We start from the raw sequence: 12,351 nt of genomic DNA, 5'->3' as shown, positions 1-12,351 counted from the left end.
TCATTTTGTTCTCTGCTCCATTTGTTGTGGCCTCCCCGCCACTATTTCTGGGTTCTTTGTATTTTTCTTTTTTTAGAATATCCTGCAATACTTTCTGTAGAGTTGAATTGGTGGTTGCAAATTCCCCCAGTTCCTCTTTATCCTGGAAGCACCTTGTTTTTCCATCAATTTCCAGGGACAGTTGTGCAGGATATCTCAATCTTGGCTGGAGATTATTATCTTTCAATGCTTGAATTATTTCCCCCCACGCTCTTCGTGATTTGATGGTTTGTGCAGAGAAATCTGCTGTAATTCTGATGGGTGTTCCCTTGTAAGTGGTCTGTTTCTTGTCTCTTACAGCTTTTAATATTCTGTTCTTGTATTGAATTTCTGGAATTTTTATTATTATATGCCTGGGTGTTGCTCTGTTTGGGTTGTAGGTAGCTGGGGTCCTGTATGCCTCATACATCTGAGTATCTTTACCTTTTGCTAAATTAGGAAAATTCTCCTGGATTATTTCTGTGAGTAGCTTTTGTAGTTCACTTGTTTGCATCCCTACTTCTTCTTTTATGTTCTTAATCCTTAAGTTATGGATCCTCTTATCATCTTCTTGTCTTTGTATTATTGCTGTTTGTTTCTTTGTTATTTTTAAGAAGTTTTTCATTTCATTCTCCCATATTACAAGTCTGCCCTCCAGTTCAGATAGTCTGTCCTTAGTTTCTTTCAAGCTGTTATGCCAGTCTTCGATAGTATCTTGGTAGTCCCTTTGAACCTGCTTCACGTATTCTATGCTTTCTCTGTTTTCTCCATCAAACAATTCTCCCCTTTTTTTCTGTTTTTCCATTCCACCACCTGTTTTTTCTTGGGTGGTGCTTAGCATTTCTCTAACTATTCTGCATACTTCTAGCTTCAGGTCGTTGATAACTTCATTCCTGAATTGGTCTATGAGGCTCTCTATATGGTGCCTTATGTGTATTGGTGCGGTGTCTGCTATTGCCTGTTTCTCAGAATTGGGGGCCGAGGAGCCTTTCTTGTTGCTGCCTCTTCCCATGCTGCCTCTTCTTCTCTGTTCCTTATATATGCAAGCTTATATAAGAGGCCCAGCTTCTCTCCCAGTCAGCCACAGCCTGATCGAATTGCGCCAGTTAGGTGTTCCCGCTCACCGCTGCGCACCAGGGAGTTACGGACCAGGCAGCCTACGCGTCTCCCCTCCCGGCCACCGTCAGGCTCTGGGATCTGGGTTGGGACAGTCTACCAGGTCCGCCGGCAGCGTCACGCAGGCCAGGCACTTTTCACCAATCCCGCCCGAGAGGGGGATGTGTGGCTGGAGTCGCCACCGCGCCCTGCTCCCGCAGGACTGCTCGGGCCCAGAAAGTCCTCTGCTGGAGTCAAACTGTGGTAGAGTGTCAGTTTGTCTCACTCACCTCACCATAAGTCAGTGCACGCCTCCCTGCCGTTCGCAGATTGCCGTTCTCAGAGCTTCTGCACGTCTCTCCCCTTGCCGAGCCGCTGTAGAGGCAGCCAGCCGCTGCGTGGCGGGAAACCCAAATCGCGGCTTACAATGGCGCGGTTCCAGCCTCCACACCGAGTCTTTTCTGTTCCTGTTTTAGCACCAGGACTGCATTCCAAGTTGGCTTCTCTCAGCCCAGTTCGTTCCTGAGTCAGCAGAGCATATCTCCACCTGCTTATGTCTCCTTAGTCCGCACCATTCCTGGCTTCTGAGCCGAGTCTTTCAGAGAGCCGCCGGTAGTTGCTGTTATCTGTCCGCCATGTTCTCCCGGAAGAGTCAAATGGCAACTTAATTGTGTGTACTGAGCAATTGGCTAGATCTTACATCTTTGACATCCTCCATAATATATTAAAAGATCCTAGAATCGCGTCAGCACAGTGACCGTGAGAGGGGGTGCGGATGTTATCTCTGCCACGCAAAATGGTACTACATCCAGATTTGTTGGTGACTCAACTCTGAAGGTCCCCACTCGTCTCCCTGAGAGACTTTCTCCTGCTTCTTACAATACCACTGTGTGTCTTTCCGGTCTGCAAGAGTCCTTCCATGAGGCCTGTAGGCCGTAGAAGTCTCAGTAAGCAGTCTAGCCGGGACAGAAATTCTCAGCACTACGTTGTGGTCAGGGCAGCCATGACACCGGAAGTCCTACTTCCTTGTTATTTTTAATAGGTCTTTTCTTTCATGATCACACATTGCAAATCTATTTTCAAATTTTGAAAGACTAACTTTAGTTTCTGCCAAGGCATTTTGCCAGCTTTCAATGTTTTTAGTTTCCTGGTAATCTCTTTGGATCTGTTTCATGTATTCTAGATTTTGTTTATATTCTTCACCAAAGGTTTCTCTTCCTTTTCTGGGTTCCTCCATTCTTCCATCTGTGTCTTCTTGAGAGGGGCTTAGCATTTCTTTTATTAATCTTTTTATATCTTACCTCACTTGGATTGGAATTTCAGTTTTAAGTTCGTCTATGAGGTCACGAAGATATTTCTTTATGTCTGCTGATGTGGCCAATATTGCATGATTGCTGCACTGGTTCTCTTCTGTATTTACCTGGGCTTATTTTCCCAGGGGTCAGTGGCTGGAGGTTTTCTTGTATTTTTTTTCTCTTGTCATGTTTCTGGTTTCTTACAGACAGGTGTGTGGTGGAGGTCTCAGGCCCTCATCTGAGGTGCACGCAGGGACTGCGGGCTGGCCCCTTTTCTCTGAGCCAGTCAACTGGCGAGTGCCTTCCACAACTTAGCCTGTGCTGTGACGGAGGTCACAGGGTTGGGACAGTTTCATCCCTGGCTATTGGGTCCCAACCAGGGGCGTGGCTCAGCCCAAGCAGCTCCCACCAGTCCTCTCTGGTCCAGGGGCAGCTAACTGACACCACTGTGGTGCCAGGCTCTGCCCCACTCCAAGATGTCTTCCATCCAGCGACACCCACCACGGGACCTAATTTCCAGCACTCACCAAGAATTAATGCAGCTCTCGACCTTGGCTCTACTCCATGCTGCACCATGTCCTCCTACCAAGGGCCTGGGACTCACCAACTCCTGGTATCCGTGGCTATGACTTCAGTGCAACCTTGAATCCTCTGACTCTACGGTGCGCCCAGCACAGCACGGGACAGGTCCCAGTGAGCACCTCGGGCTCCAGCCCTCCACCCGCGTTTCTCCTTCCTCTCCCTATGTTTCTTTTTCCTTCAGTTTCCTCCTGGGATCATGAGAATCCCTCTCCCCTCCTCCGGCCCTCTCCATGTTGTGAAATTCCAGCGTCTCAGCTGTTTTTCCCAGAGAAGCTCCCCACCCATCTACCTCACAAGCTGCCATCTTCTTGTCATAGCCATCTTGCCCATTTTTTTAGTTGGGTCTTTATTAGAGGAAAGGGCTTTTTTTCTTTATCCTAAATAATAGTTCTTGAATAGCCAGCAAATTTTTTTTCCCTGTTCTGTAGGTTGTCTCTTCGCTTTGTTTATCGTTTCATTTACTATGAAGAAGCTTTTTAATGTGATTAGGTCCCATTTGTTGATTCTTGGTACTGTCTCCTGTGCATCTTAGGCTTCTGTTCACAAAGTCCTCGCCTACACTTATGACTTCAAAAGTTTTATCTATTTTTTCTTCCAGAAGGTTAAGTGTTCCTAACAGGTCTTTAATCCATTTTGATTTTAGTTTATTTTAGTACATGGTGAGTTTTCCCAGCACCACTTATTAAAGAGACTATCTATGTATACTCTTTGTCAAAAATCAAACAGTCAGGTGTGCCTGTGGTTGTTCGCACATCTTCTGTTATGTTCCATTGATCCTCATGTAGGGGTGGGGTTTTTTTGTTGTTGTTTTTGGGGTTTTTTTTTTTTTTTACCAATACCATGCCGTTAAAGCTTTGTAATGTAAGTCTGAAGTCTGGATGGAGATGCCTCCCACTTTGCTCTTGTTACCCAGCCTTGCTTTTGCTATTCTGGGTCTCTTCTGGTTCCATATAAATTTTAGAATTGCTTTCTCTGGTTCTAGGAAGAATGTTCCTAGTATTTGAATTGGAATTGCATTAAATGTATGTATCAGTTTGGGAAGTGTGGTCATTTTGAGTATATTGGTTCTGCTTATCCAGGAACAAGGGATTTTTTCCATTTTCTAATGCCCTCTTCAATTTCCGTTTTCAGAGTACTCTCATGTTTTTTTCTTTTCTTTTCTTTTTTCTTTTTGATACCAGGGATTGAACTCACAACCTCGTGCTTGCCAGGCAGGTGCTTACATCGCTGAGCCAAATCCCCTGCAGCACTCTCACTTTCACTGTAGAGGTTACTTTCTAAGTGTGTAATTTTTCTTGTTGCTTTTGTGAATGATACTTTTTTCCTAATTTCATTCTCAGTGGTTTCATTATTGGCATAGAGGAATGCTATGATTTTTGTGTGGATTTTGTATCTGGCTTCACTGCTGAATTTGGTTATTACTTCTAGAAGTCTTTTAGTGTTTTTTTGGGGTGGTCTTCTATCTAGCGAATTGTATCACTACAAAAACTATTTTGTGACCATTTTCCAAAATAAGAAACATTGCTATATTACTATTAACTAATTTCAGGCTTCATTTAAATTTTGCCAGTTTTCTGATCAAGGATATTAGATCATGTTTTAAAAATTAGTCTTCAGGCCAAACTGCAAAAACAATCCCTCTTTCCCAATCGCCCCTAAAAATTTCTCTAAATATAAGTGTCTTTCTGAAGGCTTCTTTTAAACTCATTCATTCATTTAGGGTCACAGCCGAAGTAAAGCACAATCCGACCAACACCATCGTCTGTAAAGCTCACGGAGAGTGGAACGGTACCTTGGAGTTCATCTACAGCAACGGGGAAACCAAAGTAATTGACACAACCACCCTGCCGGTGTACCCGAAGAAGATCAGGCCCCTGGAGAAGCAGGGGCCCATGGAGTCCAGGTGGGAATTGGCCTCTGTGGCCCTCTCAGCCTTTTCCCTCAGGACCAGACAGAACGGAGCCGAAGCTTGAAAGCACAGCTGTTAGACACGGCTCGGAATGGCTTTCTGGCTGCTTTACCCATTTGAATCCCCAAACCCAACCCCAGTCTCCCTTCGGAGGAGAGTCATTTGGCTGGAACTGGCTTGTGCTGCAGTTCGGGGAAGGCAAGGAAGGTCGTCCATGGCCACTTTGAATGCTGGAGCTAAGACTCGTCAGCTCAGCTGACAAGTTGGTTGATTGTAGAATTAACTGCCAAAAGTTGCTAGTAACCAAAGAGCTGTGCAGTGAAGTTGTGAAATACGTTTTTTGTTTCCTTACCAGATTAGCAAGAGTCATTTAAAACATACAAAACAAAACAACTCAGTGCTGGCAAGGGGGCCGTAGTATAATGAATTCTGCATCCCCTATCCAGGGTGGGTGTGATTTACCTGCATGGATCAGTAGCTTTAAATGTGTGAATGCTTACATTTTACTTCTTAGAGTCTATTCTCAGGGAAAATTCTTCAATTCAGAAAGTATTTTTCTTTTTTTGGTTGGTACCAAGGATCGAACTCATGACCTTGTATTTGCTTCATAAAAGATTTTAAAGTTCTTTTTCTTACAAAATGAAAAATCTATAAAGAACAAAGAAATGAAAGAGAAATCACTTATCTGACCAACATTTGGAATATCTACCCTGTGTAATGAGTATGATGTAACTATTTAAGTAACTTTTTAAAAGTGATGTTTATGAAGGTACACAAGTTGAATCTTCTTGGGATATGCCGTTTTGATATTTCAGTCTGTGTTATTATCCCATGGCTGATTTTATAAAGCTTTTTTCTTTTTTGAATGGAGCCATATCATTCACAGCTATACCTGGTTTATGGCTGCCTTCCTTGCTACAAGGTAGTTATAATCAAGCCCATATGACCTGCAAAGCCTAAAATGCTTATTATCCGATCCTTTGTAGAAAAGGTTTTCCAGTTCCTGCTGAAATCCAAAAGTTATGCTGCTCTATGTAATATCGCAGAGGGTTACAGTGAAATTTGAAATGATTCTATGGAAGGGTTTGCTATCACTAGAAGTCGCAGCCAAATGGAAGAAGTGCTCATTAAGTGGAAACTAACAGGCATATACCAGCATCTACAAATACATTCTCACTGATGTATTGAAGAAAGAGTTTCAGCTTCTCTGGAACCTTAGCTTTGTTGTAGGGTTAGTACACTGTTTATTGTTATTTGAGGAGAGTAACTGTGACTTCTCTGAGTCCAAGCGGAGGCCACAAACTCCTCTGGCTGTCTTCTTGGATGGTGGTAGCAGGAAAAGGTGATAAGGAAAGAAACCCATCCCTGCCATACTGCGTCTCGTGAACTTTCCCAGATCTAGAAATCATATGCTTCCCACTGAGCTGTGACTTGTTTCCTGGCTGCCCCCTGAGAACAAAACTGAGGACTGCCACTGTCCTCCTGAGGCTATTGGAGTAGCTTAACTACAGCTCTTTCCGCTGCCTCAGCCCGTGGGAACTCAAATTTCAGCCTCCGGGTGGCAGGGGCGGGGGTGATGTGAGGGGTTGGCTTCTGCCTCTTTCTGTCCCTGTATACTATTTCTAGCCATGGAGCTGGACTGTGGAGAGATGGCTCAGGCTCATCCTGTCCCCTGTGGAGGAGGCATCCTTGGGCGCGAGGGGCTGGTCCCAGGGCTCCCTTGCTGCTCAGAGCTCTGTGTCTCCAGTGGGTTCCCTGGGCCTTATCCGCAGGGCCAGAGGAGGGTCAGCTTCTTGACTGCGTAGAGCAGGGCAGACCCACTGTCTCAGCTGCCGTGGTGGTGCCAGCCCTGTAAGGCCTCCGGTCTCCAGCTAGTCCCCTGGGAAGGGAGCCACTGCCTTGTTAGCAGTGGAGTGAAGATGTTTCGTGGCCTGTCCATGCCTCTATCTGTTCCTGATGTCCACAGTGTGGTCTGGTCAAGGCTCCTACATCAGCCGGAGCCCTGGGGACCACAGAGGGGAGGAGGAAGGAAGGACAGATGGACAGACTGCCCAAAATAGGGAAGTGAGATAAGGAAAGGACGAAGGCAGTCAGGGTGGGCATTCCTGTCCAGGGAGGGACTTTGATGGGAAGTCCTGTGACACCCCAGTAGCCCACGTAGTGTGCAGAGACTCCCAGGGCAGGGAGCAGAGCAAGCTCTTCACTGCAGACAGAGAGTTCTACCCAAACACAAGGCCCCAACCCAGAGTCACCTCAGTGTGCGGAGGACAGTGAGTAAGGCCTCGCCCGAGGACGGTGCTGACCATGAGCTAAAAGGCAGAAAGGTAACAATGAGGAAAAATGAAAAGCAGCAAAGAGAGTCCCTGCTCATAAGACCACCCACGTGGGAAAGGGCAGGCAAGCAGCAGAGGCAGGGCACCGCTGCGGTCACTGGGCACCAGCTCTGCCTTTCACTCTGTGGTCCCCACGGCTCCGGCTGATGCAGGAGCCTTGACCAGACCACACTGTGGACATCAGGAACAGATAGAGGCATGGGCAGGCCACGAAACGTCTTCACTCCACCTGTAACAGGGGGTGACATGAGGGGTTGGCTCCTGCCTCTTTCTGTCTGTACTGTGCTAATAACCCATTGCTGTGGAAAGGGATCAGAGCACCTCATGGCGGAGGCGGAACTTGTGAGCCTTCCCTTGAGCTGGGTACAGCGGATCATTTCCTGGAGACCAGGGAGGGAATCTGCACCATTGAAAATTCTGGTAGTTTCTTTTGTGTGAAATGGATTCCGATGTAGTCAAGTGAGGAAACATGGTTGATAATGTCCTGCTTTACATGGTTTTTGGCCATACCCCTAAAACAGGGTGTTCTGAATCCAGACGGATTCCGGGGAAGTCCTGAGGGAAAAACTGCATAGCTGCGTGGTAGACACAGGCCAGTCTTGACTGCATTTTTGTTTCTGAGGGAACAAGACAGAGAAGTAGCTTTTTGTGTACATGTTGGGGCAGATGACAAGTCCCGCACCACACACACTCTCACTCCAGGGTCAGTGTTTTTCCTTAGTTTTAAGTTTTCTTGTGGGACAGTGGAAGTTGTTCAAGCTCCATTGCTTAGGTCTATGTAGATGTTAATTTTTGCTGTCACTGGCTTGTGAGGATTAAATGAAATTATACATGTAAAATGCTTAGAAAAGTGTATGGTGACCACCATGTAAATGTCTGCTGTCATTGCTGTTGGCAGGAGGAGTTCTATGCTGCCTTAGCTTGTTACGGTAGATTTGATCTCCAGAAGTTCAGAGCTCTGAGAAAGGGGTGCTGCTTGGAACAAGTGTCCTGGGTCCAAATGCTGGCTCTTGAGACTTTGAGATGCCTCAGAGAGAGCACTTGCCTGGAGACTCCTCTCTCTGGTCACTTCCTCACCCTCCAGGCCCTGGTCCTGCCTGACTGTTGCCACTCTGCATTCTCAGGAATCTCTGGCAGGAGGTGACCCGATATTTGCGCCTAGGGGACATTGATGCAGCCACTGAGCAGAAGCGGCGGCTGGAGGAGAAGCAGCGGATAGAGGAACGGAAGCGGGAGAGCCTCCGCACACCATGGCAACCGAAATATTTTATCCAGGAGGTAACCGCCACACCTCTCTTGCCCTCAAAGAGAGTTTGTACCAAGCGGGAGGCAAATAGGGTTTTCTTTCTCATGAAACAGTTTGGGAACATGGGGACAGGCAGAACAGGGAGGTCATGGGCGGGACTGGGGACAGCTTGGCTGTCCAGTTTTGCTCCAGAATTCACAACAAATTTTCTGCACCAATATTTGTAATGTCTTGAAGCCTAAAACCACCTAGAGGGCAGAACTGAGCAGCTGCTACTTCCCTTGTGTACTCTGTCATCTGAAAGTCCCATCAGCCTGCTGGGGAGGGACAGGAATGGGACTGAGACCTGGACACTATTCTGTTGGAAGCACCACCATCCCTAGTTACTATGTGTACAAAGTAGTTATGAGCATTTCACTCTTGCCTTTGCACTTGGGTGGGCTGGGACCCTCATGCTGGAGAATGAGCAGGGCTTTGTCTATTATGGGCCACATGAGGTGGAAATCTGAAGGCAGGCCATCAGGGATCCCTTGCCTGAAATGGAGCTGTCACTTAGTGAAGTGATGTTGGAAGGCAGAAGTGATACCCAGGTGAGCACCTCCCAGTGGGCCAAGTGGCCAGGCGCGGTGTGCCCAGTGCACACTTACGCCCCTGAAGTTGCTGGTGGAGTAACTGAGCAGCACACTGCGGACAGGTGTGAAGATGCAGGCCCCCGGTTTGTAAGGTAGGCCCTCGGGGACCGAACGACACAGAGAAGCAGGCCACTAAGGAATGAGGCAGATATGCCAGACTCTTTACGAAAGGAAGGACGCAGGTTCCTGGGGAACCAGAAATCTGGATTTCTAAAAATGAGGAATTAGATTTTTGTATGATACAAAGTAATTTTAAAAAATCTAAATACTAGGAGCCAGGCAGAATGTACCCAAGGAGCTTTGTCTAGCCTGGGTACTGCTAATCTCTGCTTTCTGCTACAGGGAGGCATCCTGCTGCCCAGACAAGTGACGGCACCCCTTTCAGAGCTTTCGCTGTAATAGCCAGCTGTGGCACTCGTGCCATAGGTTTGCCACCACTGTGGGTGGGCCAGGCAACACAGCACTTCACAGGTTGGCATATAAGGAACAGAAAGCCACTTGGGGGGACTCTGCCATTAAGGGTCTCTAGGTAGAAACCCCATAGGGACCCTTGTCCAGGTGAGGTTAAACCCTGGAAAGATCCTTTAGTGAGATGGCTATTTCTTGGAAATAGCTTGTTTGCTTCACTTTTGAGGGAAGGATAACCAAAAACCCCCACAATTCTCCTTAGGTTTAATAAAAGCCAGTGGTTCATTTAATAGAAGGCATTGGGTCATGTGGAGAATAAAAATCATCTCAGCACTATACTGGTTACCACTTAATATATCCCTTGCTAGTTTAGCATCAGGTCATATGTGCCTTTGTGATTCTTGGCTTTTTCTTACTTGATAATTGATGAATGGTGGTCTTTTATGTGCTGATCTATTTGGAACTGCTGCCTGCTAAAGAGAGTGAGATGGCTGTTCCTCTCCAGGTTGTGATCTGTTAGGTCACTGGTTTGGGCAAATTCACCCAGGTGCTCCCTTAACCTTTCTTTGTCCAGTCCTCTGTCCATTCAGTCACTCTTTCTCTTATTCCACTGTTTCTGAGACATCTTGCCAAGGAATCTTGATGTAAACTGACAAAACTCTTGTTTGTTTTAATCATTTCTTGGGGTTTCCTTCTGAAATGCTAAGACAGGAGATCATCTGGGCTCTGAAAGTACTCAGGCAGAGGAAGGGACTGTGAGACCACCGGCTTTGCTTGGGTAGAATACTGGCAACATGGGAGATGCCCAGAGGCCAGTGGAAGTCCTGGTGTCCACTGTATGGCTTTGGGAGATCGGAGGCTGGAGCATCTGTTCTGACTGTATCTTGTTTGCCCTGATGAGATGTCTTCTGTAATGCCTTTTTCCTTCTCTTTCAGGGTGATGGCTGGGTATACTTCAACCCCCTCTGGAAGACACACTGATGAGGTGATGGTGTGCAGCTTTCCTAAGAGCCCTGTTTTTGTAGGAATTAAAGTGGTATGGTATCAAAGTTCTGTTGGCATTCACTGAGAATTCTTGTTAGCATCTAAGAAATGGTTTCAGAGAAATATACTGTGAAAAATGCACCTCAGACTCTGCTAGGGAGTTGAATTTATTCAAGAGCCATTGGGGCACATGTGACATTGTATATGTTCACACATGAACATTATCTGTATTCAACACATATGTTGAGTATTAATACACATGTAAATACTGCACTCCCCAAGAATTAAGGTTTAATCATGAGCTCCTTTTTATCAATGAGGTTTGAAGTTTTCTATTTTTCACTTTTAACTTTGCCAAAAAATGTTTTGCACTTAAAAGGTGAATTTTCACTTAGTCAATTCCTGTCCAGATGAGGGTTGAATTGGTCCCTGTAGCAGAAAGTAGCTCACTGCTGGTAGAAGTGTGGGTGGCAATAATTTCCTGATTTTTGTGGTTTTCACCTCCCTCTCCACCTCAGTGTTTTGTTTGTCCACACCCAAGAGATATAAACTCCTCTCCTGCCGAATGGCAAGTGTGGGTAGGAGCTGACTGAGATTAATGCCAGAGCCTTCCAGAATGGATACCCCCCGGAAGGACCGAGAGCCAGGCTCCACCTAGAATTCTCTTCCCATCTTTCTGACAGTTTCTCATGCACAAAGCACCGGTCATGCATTTTTCAGAAGCTGCTTCCTTTACAGCAGAAAACAAATCATATAGTGATCTCACTACTTTTATGAAGAAAAAAGGGCTTTAGAAATTAAATACATGCATGCGTAGAAAACATGCACAACCACCGCCTCCATCTTGTATTTAGTTTGGGAAAAGGGAAAGAATTTCCTGTGAGTTTTTGTTCTTAAGTGCACCTCTGTTGTTTGACCCAAACACCGCAAGAAAGCCACTGTGATTAAAACATACATACGCCTCTCTAAGTGTTCTATTCTTTCAGTTGATTTTAGTCCTTGACCTTTACAGATGAGGTCAAAGAGATGATCAAAATGAAAAGCAAGGGAAAATGATTTGGTTTTTGCTGAATGCTTAATTTTTTACTGTGCCACTCCAATGGTATTTATAAAATCCAGTAGCATGAATGCTTCTCTGTAGTAATACAATTTTGTGCCTTTTGTCTGCTTTCTTAAGACCAGTTGTTCACACTTTGTAGATATTAGACAATTATATTTCGATTAAATACTATACCCATCTGTGTGTCTGTGTTTTATTCAAAAGTTTTCATATATTGGTGGTTGTGAGTTTACATTTTGTTGGTTAGATACTTGTCATTATCGATGTGGATATTCTGTGTATGTCCAGTGTGGTCTAAGCACATTTAAAAATCTACCAGGTAAATATTATTTATGGATAATTTTTTATAAGTTCAAAGACTCATCTAGTGTTTCATGAGCAGTTTCCTACCAGGAATTATAATGTAAATTTGTTCAGGACCAGCCGGGCTTGGTGGCTCACGCCTGTAATCCCAGCACTTGGGAGGCTGAGGCAGGAGGATTGTTGCAAATTCGAGACCAGCCTGACCTGCCCAGTGAGACCCTGTCTCAAAAAGAAAAAAAAAAAAAAAATTTGTTCAGGACCATCGTCTTAAAACATCTGGATTAAATCAAAACTGGTGGTACACACCTATAATCCCAGTACTCTGGGAGGATGAAGCAGAAGATTAAAGGCTCAACTCAGTCTGGGCAATTTACTGATTTAGCAAAACCCTGTTTTAAAACATAAACCCTTTACAACAAAATATCCTAAGTCTAAAAATAAATAAATAAATAAATAAATAAATAAACAAACAAACCCTGGTGGCAT

The 12,351-nt window shown here is 45.3% G+C and overlaps 1 protein-coding gene across 4 annotated transcripts in view; it reads left to right on the top strand.

Annotated features, from left to right (window-relative positions):
- The window catches only part of Osbpl10 (oxysterol binding protein like 10), a 287,054-nt gene extending 275,313 nt beyond the window's left edge, over positions 1–11,741 (top strand). For all 4 annotated transcript variants that reach the window (XM_063257089.1, XM_063257092.1, XM_063257088.1 and 1 more), the window contains 3 exons: positions 4,711–4,893; positions 8,357–8,510; positions 10,455–11,741. In XM_063257089.1, the coding sequence (XP_063113159.1) occupies positions 4,711–4,893; positions 8,357–8,510; positions 10,455–10,499 (382 nt within the window). In that variant the 3' untranslated portion in view covers positions 10,500–11,741. The remainder of the gene's footprint in view (positions 1–4,710; positions 4,894–8,356; positions 8,511–10,454) is intronic.
- Positions 11,742–12,351: the final 610 nt, after the last annotated feature.

Source organism: Cavia porcellus, unplaced genomic scaffold (genome assembly GCF_034190915.1).
Source record: "Cavia porcellus strain 051 isolate PalLab524CR breed Dunkin Hartley unplaced genomic scaffold, mCavPor4.1 scaffold_10, whole genome shotgun sequence".
Lineage (NCBI taxonomy): Eukaryota > Metazoa > Chordata > Mammalia > Rodentia > Caviidae > Cavia > Cavia porcellus.
This window is presented reverse-complemented; position numbering and strand designations above follow the sequence as displayed.